Raw genomic sequence first — 27,969 nt, forward strand, 5'->3', positions numbered from 1 at the left:
TCAAGCGACTGCAGCACGTCTTTGACAAGCTTTACACAGTTACCAGCTGTATGACGGCGATTTCTGTCAAATTAACTGTAGGCGTCAAATCTCAGACAGCCTACTTCAAAACTCAAAGCAGTATTTTAACTCATACGTAAAATTCCACCACAACCAAAAACCAGAACAAAAAACTCAAAGATCTCAGATGCATGGGCCACATTTCCCTTGTATGAAGTGTGGCGAAATAAAATTACAATTAGCTGAAATTAAAAGTGTTATAAACGGTAGAGTACAGAAAACGAAGATGTATTTTTAAGAATATTGATATTCCCTTTAATACATTTACACATTTTATACTAATCGAAGCTTGACATTTGGACCGTGACGAAAAATGGTAACAATATTATCGGAAATATGGAACAAGCATATTAAAATTAAATAAAGCATTTAAGTTACAATGTTCACAAAGTGTCTGATCATGTGGGACAAGGTTTTACAATAACGTGGGTTCTGAAAATTTACACTGCGATAATGAAAACGAAATATGGCTAATATTCCCACCACATCTTTCATTACAACATCCACGTAGTTCAGGTTCTAATGCTGACTTTAAATGATCAGTGAGTGGGTGAATGAGTGAGTTTGGTTTACCGCCGCTTTTTACACTGTTCCAGTTATATCGCGGCGTGTCAGCTTAATGTGGGAGGAAAGCCCAAAGTGGTGTAGGTCTCAGAAGACGTTTACCACTTCGGTGAAACCCACGAGCCGGGTATGGTGCTGACAAACCTAGAAACATAATCGGGGCGAACCGGGATTCGAACCCAAAATCATAGGTTTCTGGCGTGCCCGAGGGACGCAACTCTGCACGCGGCGCCTTAGACGACTGGGCCACCCGTGCTCCCTAAATGATCAGTAATTTGAGAGAAATGTTGAGTTACGTATTGTCTGGACCCACTGCTGTATGTTTATGTCTATTGAAAACGTCAACGCCAGAAACGTTGACATAGGGCGTTAAAGGCGACCTAGTGATGGATATTATAGGAATGGACCACTGAAAGTGTATTTTAAAGTATGTGTGAAGTGATCAATGTTTCTACAATCCTGAACTAGCCATTCACATGGAAATCGTGCAGTGAAGAGCAGCAATCCTACATGTGAAAAACATTCGTTATTTCGATTATCATCGTGAACTTTTAACATGTTAATAAAGGCATTTGGATATATATTTTCATCCTTTCGAATGTTCCAATCCATCAGATTCTTCATCAGTTGTCAGTTATACATCTTGAATACGTTGAACAAAAGTTAGACAAGCGATCCCTGTGGTTCCTAGAATATCGTAGAATGTCTATAATTAAAATAATCAAATGTGTGCCAGTCAACAGTCGAGAGATCATCTATTTTACAGGTTGGATTTTCGCATTTTTGATAAAATGGACCCTAATTGTCGTTTATGTGTTTCTTTTATTTCGCCTCAACTGTAGCCCTGTGTGTTTTCCTGGACAGAATAAGTACCCAGGGTCAGAGAACACCCTATGTACCGTCTAATGAGGATCTGATGTTCTGTCTGGCCACGAATCAGTTTTATCAGCCTAAGTTGATGAAGCTTGAATATTGCTTACAGCAACACAAACTGCCTTCACTAATCTATCCAGGCGAGATTGTGAGGGAACATTTACTCACATTAAAATGCCTTGAACACTTATATTAAGAACAGCCATACCATCATAGAAAACAACTATTTGCTAATCATATGTACAATAGATTCTTGTTCTTGTTGTTTTATCCCAGTATAAAATCTGAGCTAAAGTCTCGATTCAAAATTGAGTTCATAATGTTGTGGTACGTTTGCGAAAGATGATCCACCAGGCTCAAGGTTCACCTTAGCTCCAGGTGGGAGGGACACTTTGAAATGCCTCATGATTCCAGCCAGCAGAAGATGCAGTTCCGGCTTGGCCACGCTCTCTCCGAGACACACTCTCCTTCCAGCGGAGAACGGAAGCCAGCTCTCTGGTTTGGCAGCCATCTTGCCATCATGGTCAAGGAACCGGTCTGGATTGTATACTTGCGGGTCCCGCCACTGTTCTGCGTCCTTATGCAGAGCGTAGTGGTTGATAACGACGGTGGTTCCTTTGGGAATGTCATAGCCACCTGAAAACGTCATGTTTGAAATACATTCATATGCACTGATAACCGACAATAACGTTAGTAATTTATAACTTGTCCTGTCCTAAAAAAGAAACTAAATGGTAATAATAACTATTTTGAATTACACCCACCCACTACCCTCCACACCCACCAAACCACCCCCTCCCAACCCTAGAATATCAAACGATCATCTTAGTGCAGACAGTCGTCTGTTGTTGACGGGATCTCTTTAAGATGTCTGCTGGTATATGATTTTGTTTTCACTGTGCAACTCGAACTCGATTCACGAACTAATAAAAAATCAAACTGTCAAATATTCCGCGTAATATAGCAAACAAAAAGTGAAATAATTCCAAGTTAATGACAGGTCACGTATGCCTCACGATGAAAACGTGAATGAGAGCGGCGCCATATCGTTTTTTAAACTATGACGTGAATGTTTACTCGTGTAGAATGTCGCTTCATGTTTGATATCGAGGGAATATATAAAGGCAGTCGTTCATCCATAAAACAACAGCTAACTAATTATAACAAATACAACGATAATGTTTTTTTTATAGATTAAAGTCTTATCCGCATGTGGTTAAACTGTTGTAACACTTTAAACACTATTAATAATACTTTCATACAAAACCTGTTAATAAATTGTCAACGTCCTTCTTTGTTCAATTGAAAAGTTAGAAAATAATCATCTAGATTCTAAAAATAGATACTCTGCCTATCGACCAGTGGACATCCGTGACTTACCGACTTTCGTGTCACACAGTGTTTTGTGGGGAAGTCCGCTTGGCACCACGGTGTGTAACCTCATACTCTCGTGAAGCACAGCGTCAGTGTAAGGGAGACTACTCCTGTCTGATACACTGGGGAAACGACTGGAACCTGGACATTCATAATTCTATATTACTCATGAGAATAAACTAAAGATAAACTCAAGCCAAAACTTGCTCGTGCTTTCAACAACAGCAGGACCTTTGATCCCCAGTTGTAACCATAACTACGTAACACGTCACTAGATCTTCCGTACGTATTGGTACATAGGTACAACGTGGACGACGTGGTCAGACAGGAAGAACCTATGAGATGCCTTCGCATCACCACAACTACGTCGACGATGACCCTTTTTACGTCAAAGTGGTTCGTGTAAGTGACAGAACGTATTTTGTCTTATGTACTCTCCCGACCATCATGCGGCCTTTACATTAACAGTAAACATGGCCGCTGAACACGGGTGGCCTTGTCGTCTAAGGTCCCGCAATTCGCTATACAGAGTTGTGTCCCTTGGGCACGCCAGGAACCTATGCATGTGGGTTCGAATCCCGGTTCGCCACGATTATGTTTCTAGGTTTGTCAGCACCATACCCGGGCTCGTGGGTTTCACCAAAGTGGTAAACGTCTGAGACCTGCATCACTTCGGGCAGTCCTCCCACATTAAGCTGACTCACTCACTCACTCATATGAACGTATCATGACAACGTATCATAACATCAGCCAATACACGTATCAAAGTGTCATAATTTAGGAGAGAAACCTACTGTGTTTTGAAATTTGATGTAGTCCCACTATAAAGTAGATACCTCCTATTTTAATTTGGAGTGAGTGAGTGAGTGAGTATGGTTTTACGCCGCTTTTAGCAATATTCCAGCAATATCACGGCGGGGGACACCAGAAATGGGCTTCACACATTGTACCCATGTCGGGAATCGAACCCGTGTCTTCGGCGTGACGAGCGAACGCTTTAACCACTAGGCTACCCGACCGCCCCTATTTTAATTTGGAACCAAACGCTTTCGAAACACAGATTTATCTCCATTTTACCATGACGGCAACAACGCTTTGAAAACGGTGCTCTCTTACAACGCGTAACAACACAGGGTACAAAAGTCCTCAATCATAGAACATTACGAAAAGTGGTCACAGGTAGTTATATATGCAACAAATATTACTAAAGTTCAAGATTAAAAATCCCATAGTCTTGAATAGATTAAAATAAGTGTTCAAAACACATAGTTTTTCAAAAAGAAGTTGACAAATAACCCTCCAAACGTCCATAGATAGATGTTTTAATTTCATCGCAAACTGCGCACTGTTTGCATTAGCCAAGTCATTTCTTGGAAATCAGTGAGAGAAATAATTTCTTGGAAATCGAACATGCCATTTCCATTGTCGGGGTGACAGGTTGTACAACTATGTAAAAAAAATGCTAAACGAATATATTTCAACAACAAACTTTATGAATTAATATTCTACTATTTATTTTACATGTGTAAGTGTTATGGTTAGTTAGCAATTACCCCGCGTAAATAATAAAAAATCAAAATAAAAGCCTCTCCACCCCGAACTTGGACGTGGCAGAACTTGACCTACATCACGGTTACTCACACCTCACAACTGTCAGTGGCTGCCAAAGTTGTTGTTTACCTAACACACGAAGCAAGATGACAACCCTGATCTATGACGTGGTTCCACATTAACCTGTGGCGTTACTGGGAGTGAGTATGCGGGTACAATATAATTACCAATGGAAGTGAGTATGAGTGAACTGCCGCGTTTTAGGCTGCAGACGAGCCGGGTATATTGACCCGAGGAAACTGCATGATTTGACCTGTCAATTTCAAGATTTCACGGATTCAAAGCCAGCGTGTGAAAGCAAAGATACAATTGTTGCCCAGAAACAGTGGTTCGTGAATGATTTTCTTAATTGTGCGTGTTCTGAAATGAATTTCATCAAGTATTAGAAGCTGTGACTTAATTAGTGATGTCGGGACGTTGTTTTCGTGGCCTTTCGAAGGGACGATCGAGTGTTTTCTGATGGATATTCAAATCCCCTCTTGCCAAATCCTTACGGTGGTGGTTGACGGAGTTGGCAATGAAAATCGAACTCAAAAATGGTAGTGAACATCATGTTGTCATGAATATAGTTTCTTCAAACACATTTTTATAATGTATATTTTACTTTCATTGTCGTTTGTTTCAATGACGATCAAAAGATTCATTTGTATGCAAAAGATATGCCTTCGTAAAGCCTTAAGTGTAATCTCATCAAGATTACGGCCTAGAACAACATATCGTCGCCAAAAACATCCGATATCAAACTACCGCATTTCCTCTATAAGACGCTAGGCCGTCAGTTAATTTCGCGAAAGCCATGGGCGTGGCATGCATCAGAAACCTGGCTTGTATTAGAGACCAAGCGTGTAATAGAGGAAATATCGATACGTTTTACAGTTCCTATGGGGGTGATCGATCGGCGGCTATTTTTATGCACCGATATGTAGGCTATCGATGTATTCATACGCACATTTTTGTGTGAAAAGGCCTTCTCCCTTTAAGCAATCAGAATCAAGCATTCATCAATAGTCATGGTAGAATACACCATATCATAATACCACCTATTACAATATCAGCGTATGAACATATAACTTTTCGTCACCGTACCGTATAATATCAGGGTATGAACTTACCCAGTGCACGGTCGACCTCCGTGTGAAGCTTGTCCTGGATGTCAGGGTGCTGAGCCAGTTCCAGTAGCGTCCACAGCAGCGTAAAGCGAGAGGTGTCCATCCCAGCTGCAGGGATACAGTACAATCACTTTTAGTATATCATTAAAGGAAAGGGGGCACGGGTGGCCCAGTCGTCTAAGGCGCCGCGATTCGCTGTGCAGAGTTGCGTCCCTTGGGCACGCCAGACACCTATGATTGTGGGTTCGAATCCCGGTTCGCTCCGATTATGTTTCTAGGTTTGTCAGCACCATACCCGTGCTCGTGGGTTTCACTGAAGTGGTAAACGTCTGAGACCTGCATCACTTCGGGCTTTCCTCCCACATTAAGCTGACACGCCGTGATATAACTGGAATAATGTTAAAAGCTCACTCACTCACTCACTCATTAAAGGAAATGAATAAGGAGCTTAAATTCATCAAAATAATTATAGCCAAACATAGCTCGAATCCACATTTGAGATTTGTGGCACTCCCACCACCACAAATTGTAAATATAGGTAATTATTTTCAGTGTCCGACACTGTATCTAGTTGTCTATTCTGCCAGATTTTACTGATGGAGAGTCACAAGTACGTTACACTGAGACATAAAGTATAAGTTTACATCACTTTTTAGCTACCTCCTGTCTCTGCAGATGACGACATGGGACACAAATAATGGGTACCACAGTTTTAAACATTAGGGGAATCGAATATGAGCATAGGCGTCACCAACAGGGCCAACGCAGTTTATCCAAACTGATAGGGATCATTTTTATTCTGAGGTGTGGGGTGTGGGATGATTTTGGAATAAAAATAACTCATTCGTGAAAATATTGGAAACGAAAACTCCTCGCCAACATAACATTCTCCTACGGACAATGAAGGTCATAACAAGGTTAAACCATGTCTTTCGGGAGGAGGTGCCAAAAGTTTCCTGTCCGATACAAAAAAGTTCTGTTAAACTGTAACTGTATTCCTATCCGTACATGTACAGACTCACATGGGAACGACTTAACAGTAACAAAATGTTGAACTGAAGTTTGAAATATATACCAGAAAATATGTCAGAGAGAGTCTGAGTGATATGGCGGTCACTCATCTGTGACATCACTTCCGGGTCCTCCTCGTCACGGGCCTCTTCTTGAGCCAGTAACAGGGCATCACAGAAATCACGGATGTTATCTGTTATGAGAACATAATGAACACAGCGATTGACATAGGCGTTAATACTGTTCCTATATAGCCATGTGCAGGGCACAGTTTTTGCATGACAGTGAATGAACCAACAGGCAGTCTACGATCTGGGTCCAAATTACAGCTATCAGCTCCAGTTAGCATAACCAACATGTTCTCTGTCACAGCCTAACTTCTATGGAATGCAAGGTACACTCAGTTGCACTAGAACAAGAACATATCTAATTGCGGAAGCAAATGATATTTAGAAGCATGTTGTGATGTGTACAATTTGTGGGAACTTTTGTATTATTAGAATTACCCTAAACGGAACAAAAAGGCCGATCAACATTATGCACCTTTAGATATGGTCTGTCGGTGCTTGTCAATTTCTTTATTCAAGTTATCAAAGAACTCCTCCAAGACTTTTATTACAGTTTTCAGCTTCTTGGTGTGGAAGAGACGAAGAGGGGGGATTATATCCTCAAGAAAGCCGTTGCCGAGGTCGTCCAGGAAGGAGTCTAAAATGCGCAACATCTCTTTGAAGTAGTTGTCGTCAACGTCGCATCTGAAAGTGTGGGTTAGGTTCAGGTGAGTGAGTGAGTGAGTGAGTTGGGTTGAACGCTGCTTTGAACAGCATTTCAGTTATATCACGGCATGTCAGATTAATGTGTGAGGAAAGCCCGACGTGATGCAGGTCTCAGACTTGTACCACTTTGGTGAAACCCACGAGCACGGGTATGATGCTGACAAACCTAGAAATATAACCGGGGCGATCTAGTTTTCGAATCTACGATCATAGGTTTCTGGCGAGCCCAACTCTGCACAGCGAATTGCGACACCTCAGACGATTGGGCCACCCAAACGGTGTGAATATGTTAAAGACAGGGCTACCCTATCATGTCAGAAGAGCAACCGAACGTGTGAGTCTTGTTTAACGCCGCCTTGAGAAGTATTTCAGGTATTTAACTGCCTATGAGATTCGTGAAGGAGGAATGCTCGAAGTGATTCAGGACCCAGATTTATCACTTTGGTAAAACACAGGGTATGGTGCTTACAAACCAGGTTTCTAGCGTGCATAAGACATGCAACTCTGTGTTTATAAAATTGTGCGTCCCCACTCCTTCATGCTGGAGGAAGGAAAATACATTAATATATTACAATAACAACTTACAGTATCACATCATACATTCCCCTCTGTCATATCTAGACATGGTTGATTTTCCCTTCTAATGCTTGTGAAAAGGACAGCGAGAAACATAATCTGGGTAGAGGTATTCAGAACAGGTCTCCTCCCACATTAAGCTGACACCCCGTGATCTACCTGGAATGCTGTTCAAAACGGCGTTAAACCCAACTCATTCACGCACTCACTCAAGAACAAGTTACCTTAACTTAGTAGCTATTCTGTAGATCCTTGCATGAGACATTCCAGCCTGTTGCATCTGTGTTGAGGACTTTATTTAATGCCATTATTACCAGAGGATTCAATGTTAGATATATGGATAATGTTCCACTCACGTGACACTGAAGCAGATATTGTTGATGATGTTGAACACAATGAGGGAGACAACGTGATGAGGATTGAATGGCCCCTCCATCTCCTGTATCAGCTGTATCCCTTTAGTGAGGGAGCGCTCTATCCCCTGGTCTAGGCGGGTGCCTGTCATGTAGTGTCTGTGCAAGGAGAGAGAACATCTTGACATGATAGGAGCGAATGATTTAAAATGCAAATTTAAAGTTGAATCGGCAATATCTCAGGCATAGAGCGATTAGAACAAATTGTGCATGTACATTCAAATCATAGACAGTAAAACAATCAGTGGGTAAATAATCACAGGTTCACAATAAAACAACATCGATTGACGTACATTGTAAGTAAAACATATCTTGACATCAACCACAATAAAAGGCAAGTTGGCAATACACATTGCTCACAATTTAGATTTTAAAACAAGCCATATTATTCAGCCACATATTCAACATCCTTTTTATGCTGTCCAACCTCCTTCATACATTTGAGAATCAAATGCTGGCTTTCAAGAGTAAAGATATATTTCGTATTTGCTGGTTCCTTATCAGAATTCCCTTACAAATCTCGTATGTCATTTGTCTAGGAGGAGTTTTTTCTCATTAACTAGCAAAGAATTAAGACGACAAAATATCTTCTTCTTAATTCAAAGCTAAAAGTTCATACTGCCGTAATCACTGCAAACACGAAAACGTCGTTTTTTTCCGTATATGGTCATTGGACGGAAAAACGACTAAAAATTCATTAAAATTGATTAATTGGTCAGCGTCTAGAAAGTGTCCAGAAAAGGGTCGAGTTTTTCAAGCGTAAAATGGACGGAAAAACGATGCTTTTTGCTCCGCCTTGTACAACTGTTAACGGCCAATCAGATGGCGCTGGTCCCCCGACGCACGTGATGTCCAAGGCTTCCTTTCGGAAGCTTTAGGTTTCGTATTTTTGGCATGCCTTGCTCTAGTATCTGTCGCGCGCAGTGCAGCGAGATTTGCTGATAAGCTAGTTTTAGGATATGTTACATGTTAATGGAATTCAGACACGCGCCAAGAAGTCAAACCAAACAATGTTACTAAGTTTATTGTGGTAACGGCTATGTACAGTTACCCCTATCGGATAATGGGTTGTGTTTCATTTGGTTATAACAATAACTAAGTTTTTAATGTGAAGTTTACAAGATATACGACTTGGACGCGAGGTCGGTCACATGACGTTCTTCACGTGACTGTATTCTTGAAAAGGCGTAAACACTGACTACTTCAACATTCCTGGGGAAAACCCTTGGAATTCCCTGGTACGAATTCATACAGAAGCGTGGTTGCAAGCCCATTTAAGGATACCCTAGCTACAATCCATCCCAGAGAGAAAAAATACGAAAAAAAATCCAAACTGTCGCAGTGACAATTTACAGAAATCTATGAATTTACCTTAGTATCTATTTCACACATCTTCACAATCACCTTTCAATGATCGGCCAATTGATCAGTGATGCCAAAGGCTTGAAATAGCCACAGGTTAATTAACAACTTCGAAAATATCTCCCGTTACGTTTATCGTGTCGGCCATTTTGACGTATTGTACTTGATGTAAATGTATTACGACGCTCTGTCATTGTAATTGACTTACTGAGGTAATTCTGTAAACGATCTTCTAATCTAATGAGGATATTGTTTGGAATATATGTCTTGTAAACATACTAAAACATATGTTCCTCGCTTTGGGGGGAACTATTTTATTCCGGGGTGGCCCATTAAATCTAGTAGTAAGTCAAGGCACCATGCGTGATCTGTTATTTTATGTGTTTAAATTACGATTTGGTGCGTTAATAAAATACACTGACGCAAGTTTATTCTATTCAAATCAATTGGATAATTGAATATGCTTTCTTTTACATATTACATAACATCACTGCACAAAATATGAACAGTTGCAGTAACACACTACGGTAATCGCATTAAACATCATTTTCAACTGTAAAGTATTTCAGTATTTCAGTTATATCATGGTGTATCAGACTGATGTGGGATAAAAATCCGAAGTGGTTCAGGTCATCCAATGGGTGTTCGGGAAAAGGTGAGCGTATCCTGCCACACAAGTGGCACCCGTCACAAACACATGCAAGGACAAGTCAATTGTTCACCTGAACAAAGCACGGAAACACATAATGATGCCCGTCCTCAGTTTTATGCATGTAAATTATTTTGTCCGTCAAAAACATGGACGAGTATAAACAATATGTTCATTCACGTAATACATGTCATACATTTGACAAAATGTATTGACTCGGAGCATTATTGTTAATCACAGCGTATGCAGTTGAACTCATCACCCATCCCATTATTGATAACCCTTCTTGAAGATCTATGAAATCAGAAGCTGCAACACTCTATCTTTTAACTGGCATGTCAGTTTTATTTGCACGGATTACTATGGAAGGGACATTGTCTCGTTGTCGCATTGACGCCTTTACAAAAACAAGCAAAACGTGTCAAAATTAACAAAAGCGCGACAATTGGCCATTTGTCGCATTGTCGCGTGTTCGCATTGTCGCTCTTTGATAATCCTTTTCTTTATTTTACAAAAGGGCGACGATGCCGTAACGCGACATTTTCAAGGTCAAAATATGTCTCGTTGTCGCATTGTCGCCCCATCACAAATGTGTATAAAAGGCGTAAAGTTCAGTTATTGTTACAGTTAGGAAGTTCAACCTGATAAATGTACGTCTTGAAATGAAAACACAAGTCCGTCCGCGAGTCCATAACGTTTTATTGTGAGCTCTTCTCTAAAAGTGATTAGTGTTCAACTCCCAGTTCCAAACACGTAGTACCTCCTCAATAATCCACATACCTCCAGTGCAGTGGTCTTCCGGAAGATCTCTTTACCGTATTAGACAACTGACGAGTGCACGCCTGACCTGTGACCTCGTTGCAACCCTCGTGATGTGTTTGCCGAAGGGAGAGGTGTAGGAAATGTGTGCTCCAGCCCCGCGCAGAGCTCGCGACACACTGTATACTGATGTATACAGTATATTGCAGTTGATATACTGTATACTGCATGTAATACTTATTTGCAACTTTCAAGATTCAAGATTCAATTTGCATATATTTCATATACAACAGACCGCCGTCATATATCACTGGAATACTGCTGAGAGCGGCGTTAAAACAAATTGTTTTCATAATGGAGCGCTGCAGTCATTTAAAATAGAACCGTATACATATGTACATGTAGTACCAACTCACTCTATTTGTTTCGAATATTCAGCAGAAAATATATTATTAACCAGGTCTTTATAAGCAGCCACATAGGAATGATAAAGGACCCCTCGCTGATTAGGTTCTTGTTTACTTAAGAGCAGAGTTGGCCATGTTAGATGATATAACCAAAATCCGGGAGCTCCGGCGGGGGGCAAGCTGGTCTTGTTAGTGTATGGTATGAGCTGTGACGTTGACCCAAGAGAATAATGTAAAACATGAGACCAACTCAAGTCTATAATGATTGGGAAAGTCTAGATTTCCACAGCCCTAGCCTGAAACTAAGAATTGTTCTAGGCTCCATTTGAATTGTATTATGTTCATTTTGTAGACATGGATGGACCAACCAGGAAAGAAATTGATGGATTATTAATATCACATGTTACCACTGATCCAGTTAAATTCATCACACAATAATAAATTAGTATTTGACATTACGGCATTTGATTATTAGGGCATGATCATGTACATGTTCACTGTAGTAATGTACACACCAGTCAACTTGATTATAATTTTTATCAAAGTGTAGCGCGGCATCAACGATTACTTTATGATATCCTCACTTGTCATCGATGTATTGACATCGAACAATGGGCGGCAATTCGAAATTCTTGTGGATAGCTTCAATAGGGGACAGCGCCGGTGTCAGTACAATTTTCCTAGTTATATAAGTATCTACAAAATATAATCTGAAGCAGACAAGAACAATATTTTTTTATTAATGCTTACTTTCATGAATAGAATTAAGGCAATCTAGGCTTGCCAAATCGTTCTAGACTTGAGCTGGATTCCTTTTAAATGTATTATTCTGTATGGTCTGGGAGACGAACGGGCGTCGGTATCGCATGGAGAACTGGGACAGCCTTAATCAGTGTAATCGGATATGTTGTGGAGTTTCGGTTTTGGGCTGTTTGCTGAATATATAGAATTGCGAGTTATGTATACTCTGTATTCTTTCGTCATGGTAGCATATATATTTTCTATGTTGCTTTTTGAATTATCCACAAATAATGAGAACTACAATGTAAACCTCTCTCTGGAGATATGTAATAATACTACTGAAGGGCATATCTGAAAAATGGGACTTCTCGACAAATATTTCTTTCTTAAATACTACCCGTTACAGGCATTTTGATCATTATATCATACTTTGTACAGTTTAAAAGTCAAATAATGGCAAATTGTGTATCTTTCTACATTTTGAATTAATTATATTTTCTGAAATAAAACCTTAGCATCAGATAGTGATATACACGAATATGATCTATACTATTATAAATGAATTAACAATTTCGTATTATGAATTAGATAAACAGAAATATGATAGTAAAACAAATTATTTTAATCTATTCTTGTGAATAGGTAACGAGAGATCTAGACAACGCACTAACGTAGCCATTTATGAAAAATGAACATGCACATTGAATGACCGGGAAGAAAGCATCGCAATAATTAAATTATGAATCAAATTATGTTATAAATATAACAGAATATTTAGAAAATATAAGTTTAATTTCTCATTGTTGGAAGGTGTTTAATATTTATATAGATTTTGTTTGATTGTTTGTTGTTTAACGCCGCACTCAGCAATATACCAGCTATATGACGGTGGTTCGTAAATAATCCAGTCTGGACCAAACAATTTAGTCATTATCATCAAGAGCACCGATCTACGCATTTTGGGATACGATGACATGCATCAACCAAGTCAGCGAGCCAAGTCGCCTTCGTACAAGCATGGGTTGTTGAATTCCTATTCTAACCCGGATCTTCACGGGTATTATTTTAAATAATAAAGTACAATGAAATTCTGTATATGTCCATAATAAGTGTGTATAAGTAGATGGATAATATGTCCATACACGCCAAGTTAATGGTATATGCATTAATTTAAATGCAAATGATTCAATGATGAGTTCTTTCACAAGTCCATATTTCAAGGCATGTATTTGATATTCATAATAACTCCACAAAAGCTACACAATGGCAACAAAACGGTACCAGCATCACAGATACTAATAATACATGAGATACATATAATTACTTTAAAGTTAAAACATGTATCTAAATAGAAAATTAGAAGGATACACTTCCGACATTTTTCGTATTTTGTTTTCGTTTGGAGAGAGAAGTTGTGTTTGGTATCTGATGGGTGCAAACAAGTGTTCCCTTCCGCCCAGGCCTTGCGGCAATGCTATAGCCCAAAATGAAACAAGCCTTGTTCAACAGGTTCAGACTCAAATTTCTATCCCACTTGGGCTCCTTTTAAATTTAAATATAATTTCTCGGGTCGATATGTGTCAGAAGAAATGAAATATTACAGCACTGGTGAATAGGTTATATGCGCATGTCAGCGTCGATCCTATAATATCCTTTTATGCAAAATACATATATACTGATGAATTAAGGTAGTAATACTACGCAAATATATGTCCAGATGCATACATCAGTATCATCTCGTGATCTTAATTCGTGCTTTGAGCCCTTTTTCTACCGGAGATTCTGGGGTGTTACATCACACCAGAAAGCCAGGTCCAAATTCAAGTCAAAATTTCATGGTCCGTCTTGTATGTTGGAAACCAATATCGCAATATGGCTAAATATTGCTGAACGTGGTATTAACCCGATTACTCACATAATTATTCCATTTTCTACAGTCATCAACGAACACTATCTTTAAGGAGGTATATCTGTATCATCCAAATGTCCATACATATATGTCCACATTTATATGTATAAAGCAAGTCGTCCTGCACTCTTCCTTAAAAGATAAATGTTAAGCATTTCCTCTGTGTGGATTTATATAATGTAATATCGTTTTAATGTAATGCTGATGCAGTAAACGTACCACAGACCTGATGCTAGAATAACATCTAATTTCTGAAATGAACATATTTTAAAGAAAAAAACAGTTGTTTAAACAATTCTTATAAAATATAAGAACAAGGAGCCAAGAGCCAAATATTGGGCTGTGTTGGACATATTTGTTTCGGGGTCTTATGACAGACAAACCTGATGCCTTTAAGTATAAAGATAAGTAAGTATAGATGTTGTACATATTCAAATATGTTCGTGATTAACCCAACCTTGAAAAATATTGAAAGATGAGTGGTAGCTATTTATGCCATTATTTCAAATTAGAATGAGAGCACATCAGGAAAGCATGGTACTTTAATATACGTATCTTGTTAACCCAATATTCTTTTTTAAGTAAGAGCAGCATGTATATCGAGAGTATAGGTTTGGTGCGTGACTTATCACACACTGCTTTCAGAAAGTGTCCATATTCTGTTTATCGGCAATAAATAACATAAGACGATTCATACGGGTAAATACGATTTACTTCAGAACTAGTATAGATTATTTAAGGTTAGGGGGAAATGTATGTAATTAACAGAACTTTGGCCGGGTTTGAAGGATTTGGGTCCTGGCTTGGGCTTTGTGTTGGACGTGTTGACGGCATTTCCAGGTTTGACGTATCAATGACAAAAATGATGTCAGATGCAATTCTCTGCCTTTTCGGGTGAACAATTGGCTTGCCTTTGGATGTGTTTGTGGCGGGTGCCACTAGTGGATCGGAATGAGCTCGCGTTTTTGCGAGCATCCAATGATATCATTTATTATGATGAATCATGAAACATGCTCCTGGTGTTGTCGCAATGGTGCAGTTGGTTTAACAACAAACAAACAAAACATAATATCTTTAAGAATTATGTTAACAATTCCGATGCTAAAAATAATCTCACAATCTCCATACCTCTCTCTCTCTATGAAAACATAATAACTTTTTTTTTAATAATCTGAAGGAATAATAATGGCAATACTATCATAATTATCATCATTATTTATGTTACTTATCCTCAAGTGAAGTAGTCCTCCACACTATACATTCAGTGAAGAAGCCCATGAACATATGAACTATGTAACATACATTCATGGAAATGAAATGAACAGTTGAAGTTAGCAAATGATATTATTCGGTCGAACGTCTATCAGCCATCTATTCTATTCATGAAGAACATTTCACGTGGGACCAACAGAGGGAATTATGACTATTGACTTGCTAATTATTTTTTTATATTCATGCCAGCTCAAACGATCTATTGGCTTGATTTATTGTTATGGTATCCACAAAATAAGTAGGATCCGATTTTTTCCGTTTTTGTTGAAATAAAACTGAATAATATTTGCTGTTTACATATCAAAGTTTGCCAAATTGTTACAAAATGTTTGCCCACAGCAAGGCTACGTATCCCCAACATATTGTGCTAGGCACAGTATCACTGGACTGAGGGAGGGCGGTATTCCTCCTTGTGGGTCACCTGCTTGGCAATATGGGACGGGAAAACTGCAGGGGGTGAGGGCAGTTAAGTTGATGGTACAGACAGATAAGAGAGATCATTTTACAAATGTGAAACCTCAGTCCACAAAGGAAGAGGCGAAAGCTGAAACTTGGTGAGGTTTACAGAACAAAGGCAGTTATTTCTAGTTTCTTACTGACTCTCGAAGATACATTTAATAAAACAATTAATGCGTGTGTGTGTGTGTGTGTGTGTGTGTGTGTGTGTGTGTGTGTGTGTGTGTGTGTGTGTGTGTGTGTGTGTGTGTGAGGTAGAAGAAGATTTGTACACCATAAAAATGGCTACGTATGTAGTTGGGGTAAATATGTTGAATGCCCGGCCAGTATGTCCTTTGAGTCACTACAGTTTCAGTCATTAAAATGCGTAAAACAGTATTTGAGTGAAAGAAAACACTATAAGTTAGTGAAACAAAAAACCTCAGTACAGGCACACCCAGTCCCCCAACCCCAAGTCTGCATGTACCAACACTCATACCTGCCACATCCTCAACCACCTAACTTACTCACACAATCATCTGACAACATGTTCGCCAACCCTCGTATCACAACGCATGCACGCATGCACGCACGCACGCACGCACGCACGCACGCACACACACACACACACACACACACACAAACAACTTTCTTCTTTCCCCAGCATTATGTCTACGTCAGCCATCATGGATCCATGCGCATGCTTTCATACATAATCCATCCTCCCACCATTCCCCAACATCCATCGAACTATAACTATATCCGCCCTCATGTATCGGTATTCGTGCTTTCATACATACATACATACACCCCCCTACCATTCCCCTACATCCATCGCAGTATAACTATGACTATAACCGCCTTCGTGCATCCGCACTTATGTTCACATTGCATTGCATATGCATCGAATTACAAGTTTAAAATATCGTAAATATTTTACAACATGTACATATTATATATCAGCAAAGAGAGATTATTATAACGCGATAGATTTCATCCGTCAAAACATCACAGAAAAAGGGGCAGCCTGGAATTTTACAATGGCATCTGAATGCACTAAGACGTTCAACTGGTCAGGAGGTGAGAGTTGCGGAAGATTGCGGTAAACTTCAGTTACAGATCTCCATTACGAATATCTAAAGTATGAATAAAGATCACAGCTTGCTATGACGTGTACTTCATGCCTGCAGAATTAGCAATGTCCTTACTTTAAATTGTATGTCTAAATGCTTATGTAGACAAAGACCCAAATGTATATAGGCATGACCATATTATATTCTACGCAAATATCACCACATTTAAAAACAAAGCTGGTTGAGTATTTGAAGGGCATTAAGAACTGATACACACAAGGAAAAATGTTTATGGATGTCAACGGAGGAACGCTGCGTTTCGGAATATATGTCTTTCTCCTTCATCAGGTGCATATTATTAAATGCTATGAGGCAGAGAACATATATTTGTACCTGTAAGAACAACAAAAGTAAAAAGATAGCAAAGAAGGGAACGCAACAAGGGAAGCCAACAGATAACTGGCATGGCGCTGATTACCCCGCCTCCCGTTTGCCCATTGTCCATTTCCCATTACCAATCATTCATAAGTTAAGTTTTGGCTTTAATTTGTCCATTGATAATCAACCATCAACGTCTATTATCTCCACCCTAAAAATGTGTAGTTTACTGAGAAAGTGGTATCCAAATATAATGTGTGTTACTGTTGACCACTTTCTTAAAGGCATTGTTGGTTCAAAGTTTTTGGTCATAGAAGCCGTGCCATTTTTCTCTTGTCAGAGGAGTACACAAAGTATACGTCATCTGGACTAACATTTTTGGTTCGGTGGCTGGGTTAGATCGCCAACTTTGTGTTCCGGCGATTGGGTGCCTCACTCACAGTGTTGGTTCAAATCCCGGACGGGACTCAACCCAAGAAAGTACGAGAATCTGTACTTTACTCAGAAAGTGTTATCCCAATTATAACATTTGTTGTCAAGAAAACACAATAAAGGTATATTCGGCTTTGGATGGGTAATGATATCACAGACATATACGGATATTGATGATGACTTGGAGGAGCTTCGTAACACACGTCTTCTCAATTCAGGGATTGGTAAATCAAAATATGTGTGTGCGCGTGCGTGCGTAAAAGTGGGCCTGTTGGATGTTACATAAAACATTCATCTTGAGCGGGATGGTAGTTCGAGTTGGATTAGCATGTTAACTATATGATCTTCTTTAGGCAGAGAATGCCGCGCATGAATGTATTGATGAAATTCCTAGGTACATGGGGCCTTTTCGTCCCCAGGAATACCCACAGTGGAGACTTCAACTGGGATAGGGTGTACACAATGTGTTACCTGGTAGATTGTGTGTCATCAGACCGGACAACGTTGGTCTTTGACTGATTGTGGCGTAAAACACACTTATTCATTTACTTATATCGGAAATTGAATGTTCATCTTAATTGTTATTGTTGAACATGTAATATATTTTTAAAGAAATAAAACAGTGACATAATAACTACAACTTTATGTGAGCGCGAGTAGCTTTTTTGGAATGAGATGAATAAGTCTTATAAAGTTGTAAGCTTCTTCACAACCGTGTAACTATGAATTGACTTTATTGGGTAATCAAAATAGAGATAGGACATAATAACCAAATTTCATACGATTTCACTTGTCCACCATCTTGGATGCAAGGCGAAAACATTTCAGCGCGTTTGAAGCCACTGAGAATGCCCCCTGCAGAGTTGGACGAACATTCTGCGGTGGCGCGGCTGAGTTGACCAGAGGCTATCAGCAGTATTTCCTGTCCAGGTTACTTAGGTCAGTTGTTTGTGTGTGTGCGTGTGCGTGTGTGCGTTTGTGCGTGTTTGCGTGCGTGCGTGCGTGCGGGGGGGGGGGGGGGGGGGTGAGATTGGGGGGATAGATGATAGATATAGCAACAAGTAAGGTCATCTTGAGTGGGAGGGTATTCGCAGATGGATTAGCATATGAACTATGATTCTCTTTAGGCAGAAAATGAGGATCCACGATGTTCGACCTGGTAGAAGTGTGTTATCAAACCTCACAGCATTGGTTTTTTGACTGACTGTAGCGTCAAAACAAACTCATTCATTTACTTGAACTGAATGTTCATCTTAATTGTTATTGATAGTCACGGAGCCATGATCCAGAGTACAGGGTGTCATTAGATAGAAATAAACTAAGTAATAATAGGATTACCAGAAAAACGGGGTTTTACACACAAGCCAATAAACTTCGCTTATTAACACCAGAGTAAGTCAGTACAAGGTTGAAAACTGCCCCTTAATTATATATGACATGCTTGTCGGGTATTGCTACATATATATGTGAAAACAAAGTTATTAAAATGAAGAGCAAAACTGATGAAAGTTAACAATAAACGTGTATACGTGTTATATCGTCACTGCAAAAATAATGATCGTTTGTCTTTAGTATTAACATTCAAATACGTTATATCTGTATTAGCGATATTGTCATTGTTTCACCGGTGAGTCAGCGTTAGCCGTACTATCTCGTAGTATAATTGTATTTCTGAAGACATCACGATACAGTTTTTACGATGCATCACGTCTGCACTAGTGCTTGATAACAGCCTTGTGTTTGGTGTGAGGTGAGGTGAAAGTGGGTTTAACGTCGCGTCCAAGATTATTGCACTTATATAGCGACGTGCATGCACGTGTATGTGTGTGTGTGGCTGCTTGTACTAGTCTGGACTGATGCCGATTTATAGTGCTAGCTCACTGAGATACCATGCCGCAGTTTAACATGAATACCCTACTCAGACACAGTATACTGACTCCGAGCCGACCAGTCCTTGTTTTAGCCCCTTAATGCCGAGCGCCAGACAGGGTAACAACAAGTACAATCTTTTAACGTCTTATTGTATGACGCGGCCCGGGATCGAACCCTGGACCTTCCGCTCTCCGGGCGGACGCTCTACCTCTAGACCACGGAGGTGGTCCTTGTGTTTGGGTGTTTCAGTGGTTTAAATCGCTGCTCTTGATACTGTTGATTAAACTTTGATACTATGAACAATACAATGTTATGTGAGAGGTTGACGTTAGAACGGTAACATACTAATAGTATATAGGATGACATAAACAGAACAATGAGAAGTTCGTCCAGATTAGTGTATAGGCAACATTTAATAATTAAAATAATTACATTCACCAACTCCCCTTTTAAGTCCATTTTCCTGACTTATAAGTAAATGCAAGAACAATCGGCCGGAATACAATGTATAGTTCTTGTCCACTTCCATATGACTATATAGCATACAATAAGCTATCGGGTCCCGTTTAGATCGGTTTGGGTGGCAGCCTAGATAGCCATAGAATAGTTTCATCTTGGAATCTCCCATATCACTGGGGATACTCTTCAATTTAAATGGAGTTACTCGTTACGATTCCGAATCTTCACGTGTCTGTGTTTATGAACCATTGTCAAATAGTGGTGACATTAAATCTAGGAAACAATACGCGAAATCGCGCATGCACAGAACGGAAAATTTGGTCAAGGCATTAAGTAATCCGCATGCGCAGAACGATTGATTTCAGTACTTCCGCTAGGCGCTTCGAGTGCAGCGTCAAACGCGGGCCTGTAATCTAACACGCGGGGACTGACCAATGAAAACTGAGAAGTAGAAATACCGGTAGACGCTGTTGCTTGATTGACAATGTCAATCAAGAAAGGGAGGAGCTTATTGCTATCGTCCTCTCCCAGTAAATTCCGATGTCAAATAACGACGTTATTTGGACGGAAAAACGATGGTTTGAAAACGTCCAAATAACGTCGTTTTTCCGTCCAATGACCATATACGGAAAAAAACGACGTTTTCGTGTTTGCAGTGAATTATTCATGTTAATTATAATAAACATGATAAATTGTTAGACATTTTTGGGTCATTTTTGAAATCTGAATTTGCTCACTAAAGCCATGAATGGCAACACACCTCAATATTATCAGCAATAATTTAGCAAGTCTGCGAATTGATACATGATGTGAGTATCTCTCTTATATCAAATAGCTCACTTCAATGCTTTTGAAGCCAGCTTCCTGTGTAGTTTCCAAGTAGGGCTGTAGTCTCCGAAGGCGATACTCCTACCTCCGTCGCTGAGGAGTTGTGCTGGTAAGAAACATCATATACATGTAAGTGTGTGTACAATTTCGCATTTATTCTTTTCCTGATTCATGATACATGTGCCAAATGATCGGCATTTAATCGAAAACATATTCATGTACGTACAATTGACGTAGGCACACCTCGTGTCATTTATGAAATAAATTGGTCATTCAACTGATGGGTTTTAGCTATTTCTCTATCGCTTTGTACCATGACTGGAAGTGTAGTAGTACCCCCATGTATTATGATACACGATAAAATTGCGAAATTTGAATAAAACAAAGGATAAAATCAGCAGGTTATTTCTTGCATGAAATGTTCTTGTTGAGTCAGCATGGATGTACAGACGGTATGGACAGTGTGTGATGAAGCCAAAACGTCCAGATGTGCAGATTGATAAAACCAACTTGATAAACGATAATATTATAAAGGCAAAATGAAGCATAACGTTTATGATATCGTTGAGTGTGAAATAGTAACGGTTAATCCGCTCAGTATTACATGTGTAAGACTGGGGCCGCCCTGCAAAGTCCGCCTGTCGTTTAACCAGTGCCTCCATCACAACGTCTATATTGTTGAGAGCTACCATTGTCATTGGTCCTGTAATGAGAATACTTTTGATTATTATACAACATATTCCACTGATAAATTTCAAATTAATCCTTACATTTAAGTAATGTGTTAACACTCGATATATTGTTGCTGTTATATGCATATATACTCAGCGTCTTTATTGATGAGTCACACAGATAATATATAAAAGTATGAAAAACCCATCGCATTTTCAATTCACTGGTCAGGCGTGTGTTTTGTGTAGCTTTTTCCAAGACCTTCATTTTTCATTGTTTTTAATAGTCCATGTCCATGTTACCAGTTTCCTACAATTATTTAATAAGTGTGATACAGGCAAAAACAACACGTTGTTCAACTCTCATCACATGGTCAACACACTCAGACCAATTGGACCCGTGAAAATCCGGGGTAGAAAAGGTCTTCAGGAACCCATGCTTGCCGTGAAAGGCGACTATGCTTGTCGTAAGAGGTGACTAACGGGATCGGGTGGTCAGGCTCGCTGACTTGGTTGATGCATGTCATCGTATCCCAATTGCGTTGATCGATGATCATGATATCAATCCCTGGATTGTCTGGTCCAGACTCGATTACTTACAGACCGTCGTCATATAGCTAAAATATTATAGAGTGTGACGTTAAACAACAAACAAACAAACAAACAAACAAACAAACAAACAAACACACAAACAAACAAACAAACAAACAAACAAACAAACACACAAACAAACAAACAAACAAACAAACAGAGCAATTGACGCTTGTTCGAAGTTCATGTTAGACAACCTAGATGCCGAGGTGATCCGTTAATAATGACGCTCGTATATATTCTTTTTAGGTTGGTCAAAGAAGCACACAAAATATTCCCCCGAACAAAATACCAAATACACCATGCAACAGTATTTGTAAGAAAAAATTGAATAAGCGTGTTTTTCCATACGGGAAACTAGGCATATATCTGTTACCATCCATACATACTGCTCAGCGTTGTTCCCAGTTAGGTGGTCTAGCTTTAGTCGCCAGTGCTCTCTAGCCAGGTTTTACTTTCTAATAACTGTATTGAAAACGTCTTTGTTTTACTATTGCTCAGGTAAGTTTTATGTCTCCACTGTGATAATTACCTTACTGTTTTACTGTCCTTTGACTACAGAAATTTTAATATAATCAATTTGTTCTCATCGCGATATGGCTGCAATATTGCCGATGCGATGTAAAATTATAACTCTCTCACTCACTCAGCGTTGTTATTTTTTTTTATATTCTGAGCCTCCTGTTGAGAATTGAATAGGATTGACTTCTCCGATATGTTACGATGTATGATATACGATATTGTATCGGTACATACGAATTGTACTCTTCACTACAGCTTCTTCATATTCTGTTGATTCTGAGTTTCGAGTTCTCGATTATACAGTGTTATATAATTCCATTCTATCTATACGTTGACCACCACAGATTCCTATCGGAAGTGACATGACAAACTCCATTTCTCTCATAACTTTGTCTCGCTCATCATGTCATTTGATTTGACAGGTCATTCGAATCAGGCTCTAAACGAAGCTATGTTTCAACATAGGTCCAGGGTATATGTCACAATGAAAACCTCGTCATTTAGCTGGACTATTGCTGAATGTGACGATAAACAACAAACAAACATGAATGACATGAAGATATAATACAAGATGTAGGTTTTGATAGCTATTTAGAAGCTGGAACAACATGAATACTGACACTGTGCATGGATAACAGCTTCTTGAGTCTTTGTGCCGACGTTTCAGGTCTATTTCTTGCCCCTTTCAGTCTGAGGTTCTCTACTTCTTGACCCTTTCCCTCTGAGGGCTACATGGGTGCACGAGTGGCCCAGTCGTCTAAGGAGCCGCAATTTCCTGTGCAGAGTTGTGTCCCTTTGGCACGCCAGCAACCTGTCATTGTGGGTTCGAATTTCGGTTCACCCGATTACATTTCTAGGTTTGTCAGCACCATACCCGTGCTCGTGGGTTTCACCGAAGTGGTAAACTCGCCGTGATATAACTGGATTACTGTTAAAAGCGGTATTAAACCCAACTCACTCACTCACCGAGGGCAACTTCTTGCCCTTTCATCAGCAGCCCTGACCCGTCGTAACAAAGTATAAAGATGTTGTTATCTATACAACAGTGGCATGTATTCAAGTTAGCGTTTATAGCTGATGACATATTTAAGTTTTCAAGCGTGGATAAGTGTCAGTGAGTGAGTGAATGAGGATGTTTTTGTCCCACTTCGCAATATCGCATCAACATCACGGCGGGGGACACCTGAAATGGGCTTCACATATTGTACTCTTGTGGGGAATCGGCCTTTCGTCGTGACGAGCAAAACGTAACCACCACCCGACAAGTATAAGTGACAGGTAAATGTTTACTTACCCATATTAAACCTCACAACAGGACCATACTCTGCTGTCCACTCCGTTATCTTCTCGTAGATAGTTGCGTTCCGGAAATCTGGTGGTTTTAATACATTCTTTTAAAAACATGTTCTCAGCGGGGACAACTTTTGTCCCTGGCTAATGCTAATTATGTCCATACGAAATTGTGTTTCTAAAATGACAGTCAGTACAAGTGTTATAACATTTACAGCAAACACATACTGAAATAAATGTTACCACTTCAAACTGATATATGTATATTGTTTAACTGTCTATTTCCACGAGCATGACTTATCTATTGGTCATCTCTGCTGACAGCACAGTCCATTGTACGATTCCGACTATGCCAAAAACATGTGTTAATGAATAACTATCAATTAGTGATGACACCAGGCGTGCAAGACAATCGGAATGTGTCCTCTTTCATTAATATCACCCTTCACACACACGTAAAGGTAAGTTAAGTGAAACGCTATAACTTTTTCTAAGATAGACTTTATATTTTGTGCCCGGAAAATACGTAGGAAGCGATTGATATTCTTTTTATCATTACATTCAAAGCTAACTCACTCAGACGCACTCACACACCCTTATTCTGACTCACTCACTCACTATTATTAAATGCTTAGAAATGGTACAACGTGGCATATCATCACCTAGAAGGTTCCCAAGCAACGGCCATCCTTGGGGCCCAGGGGGTAGCTTGTACGTCTTCTTGGTGATCAGATAAACGACTACTCCGACGCCTGACCCCACTAGAACAGCCCGGCCGGTGAGGCTGGTAGGCAACCATTCCTCGCACCCCTTGATCCAGTCCAGTAGCTGCTCCAGGTAAGGCAGCCTCTGTAGCAACTCCATGTCCAGCGTCTTCTACCTGTAAGGCAGGACATTTAAGAACTGACGTCAGCAATGTTTTGCGTTTATGGAGGTATAAACGGAAAAAAACCCCGATGAGCACACTGTCGCGTTTTGAATCAACCACAAACTCAAATTAAGTTTTAATAAAGATTTATTTCCTTCCTTAAGTTTACTTTAAATCCCAATAACAATACTTAAATGCAAACTAATTCCAAATTAACTAACACAATTAACTAAACTAGCTGAACATATTCTACTTCTATTACGAATGTCCTACTACTAACAATACGAATATCTACTACGAATACTAATATCTTACTACTAACAATACAACTATCACGATACTACAATACAAATAGTCCACTTCTAACAATACTAACACAACACTATAGACATGTTTAATAATAACACAACTAATACACATTAATAACCTCATGGATGTACATATATACAAAAACAAACAACAAAGCCACTCCGCTGTCACTTTCCCATCAGTGATATACATAAACTCAAGGATTTCTGATGTCACTGATCAGTTCACAAGAGGATACTTCCTCGTAATAGAGAATGGTGATCTTTACACCCAGGCGATGATTTCCCCATGGGGTTCAGGGCGCCTGTGTTACTTGGATGCCACGGCTGTGTATGATATGCAGTGCAACGGAGATACTTCTCTCCTTACGTAATTTTGGAGGTTCGTCTGTCCCCCTGCTTACTATCGGAGGTACTGCTTTCCTCCTACGTACTTGATTATAAGGATAACCGGCCAGTTCCGGGACACTACAATATAATATAAGCAGCTAGAGTCACTTAGCTATGTGTCAATACCTGACAATACATACAACAATACATCAATACTCCGATTTACAATTTACTGAGTGGAACGGTTTATACTTTAATCATATGTTGTTTTAGGTTCTTGTTGTTGTTACAGTGGCTTGTCGATATTGCAATCAAGATATGTATATAATTACATTTGAAAACCAGGCGTGACTTACAATTCTATTCTCAAAAATACAATTCTACAGGAAACAAATATATTTAAAAACTTACGCAAACCAGAGTAGGAATCTCGCACAATGTCAGTCCATCCCTTAAATGAACATACTGATTCTGGCTCATTATTATTACCCTGCCCCGCTATTTAAACTGACCCCAAAGTACAAGCAAGCTACCCCTGACCTCCCTATTGTTACCCCAGCTATCAGCCGTACTCAGTCACGCTTTTCTTAACCTGTTCCCATAGTATTACCTGACAGTATCTAAAAACAACCCGCCAAGCTTAATATACTAATTTAACCATACAATAATACATCTATCTAAAGTACTTACATATAATTAATATATCCACACCGGGGTTTACGGTTACTGCGCCATAAACGCAAAAAAGCATTTGAAATCATAAACAAATCTTATAAATAAATACGTCGACAATAATAACTTCACGGGCTGCTTTTTTAATCATTAACACAAAAGCACTGAAGACAACCACACGAAGTCAGTGACATTGATCAGCGCAAATACACAAGCCCAGTCCATTGTATTATCAGACAGTTAGTCAGTAAGTGGGTCGTGGCCTAACTGGTTAATGCGGACAAACACGCAACAAAATTTGCATGGTTAATCAATCAAGTGCTACGGAATCATATATCTATTACGACATATCCGACTGTAAAGGCACAACTACATTATCTTTCTATTATATAAAATGATTTTAAAAGATGCATCCCGTAACAATTTCTTAACGAAATAAGTAAACTTCGGTTATAACGAACTACGGCTATAACGAAATAAAGTTAGCAGTCCCTTTGAGTTCGTTATAACCGTACTTTACTGTACATTTTGTTTCTTTTTGCTGACATAGTGACATTTTCGTAATAAAATTCAGATACTGATTACCTGACGCCATGTTATATAAGACAGTAGTTATTTAATATCTATTTGTATCATGTGCTTCTTTGCATCATATAATATGACCCAGTAACATTTTCAAACATTTCCACCAAAAACATTTTCATTGCCGTTTTTATACTAACTCAAATGTCTACACTCATTGTATTTATTAACAGTTAATTCAGTGTTTGAGAGTGTGTTGCAAATGCTCCCAATGTGCCTGCGTACTGTCACTGCATTCTGAAAACCTCGATGAAAACTTGGTGTACGCATGTACTGAGACTTAACATTGACAATGCAGATCGGATGCACTGAAACAAAATGTATTCGGGAAGGAAGATTGTCTGCAAACTGGACATGCTCTCACACTTAGACAATAAATCACGTACAGAAGGACTAGTACCATCTCATGCGACCGCACAATCTCCCACCAGCGAGAGAGAATCCGTCAACCATACGGACAGTATTTCACCCCCGACATTCACTTACGTGACTGCTGTTCACATCGAGGCAGATATAGGTCATACCGGTCAACTGTTGAGCAATTTCGATCTTAAGTACTGCGCAAGACTCAATGTTGTACATTCGGTTATCAGTACAACCACGATTGAAATAATAGTAATAGCAGAGTGCAGGGAGTGTACAATTGTTCTATTATTGTAGACAGTATCTATATCATAGAGCGCCGGGTTTATCGATGTATTGTGGTATGTGAACTGTTCAGGTCTTAGAGAAGCATAGGGAACAGTCTCTAGGGCAGTTATATATAATTAGTTAGACACATGTAAACATTGTGATATTGGGTTCAAAGTCGACGTAACGGCGATATAGTTACCCCTACCTCAGCGCTGCCTGCCGATGCCCTGGTGTGTTTGAAGTACAAGTCAGCTCAGACTTACAAATACGCCGCTTGAGTGAACACAATAACAAAAGTTTCCACTATCCTGTGTTTACTAGCACTATGTTAGAATCAATAAACAGTGAGTATTAGACATAATGACAGAAGCATTATTAAAGTAAACATTTCCTTCTACCTGTATACTGGTGAGGCGGTCCGTTGTATGCTGATTGTGGGGCTGTGTAGAGGGTATAAACAATAAACCACTGATCTAGAGGGTCTACAGGGTTCAACTACACATCGTAGAGGGTGTCAATAGGTGTACCCTTTCTTCGGATAAATATATTTCACTTGTTTCAT

The 27,969-nt window shown here is 39.4% G+C and overlaps 1 protein-coding gene across 1 annotated transcript; it reads right to left on the reverse strand.

Annotated features, from left to right (window-relative positions):
* Positions 1–333: 333 nt before the first annotated feature.
* LOC139456468 (steroid 17-alpha-hydroxylase/17,20 lyase-like) lies at positions 334–27,878 on the reverse strand. The gene is made up of 11 exons (XM_071238199.1): positions 27,806–27,878; positions 24,677–24,894; positions 24,019–24,096; positions 21,545–21,643; positions 20,953–21,046; positions 8,308–8,463; positions 7,146–7,354; positions 6,667–6,795; positions 5,595–5,699; positions 2,878–3,012; positions 334–2,133 (listed from the first exon to the last, which is right to left on the reverse strand). The coding sequence occupies exons 2-11, from the start codon at positions 24,876–24,878 to the stop codon at positions 1,787–1,789; spliced, it is 1,554 nt and encodes a 517-aa protein (XP_071094300.1). The 5' UTR covers positions 24,879–24,894; positions 27,806–27,878; the 3' UTR covers positions 334–1,786.
* Between the last annotated feature and the right edge of the window lie 91 nt (positions 27,879–27,969).

Source organism: Haliotis cracherodii, unplaced genomic scaffold (assembly GCF_022045235.1).
Source record: "Haliotis cracherodii isolate W230 unplaced genomic scaffold, xgHalCrac1.p SCAF_11, whole genome shotgun sequence".
Lineage (NCBI taxonomy): Eukaryota > Metazoa > Mollusca > Gastropoda > Lepetellida > Haliotidae > Haliotis > Haliotis cracherodii.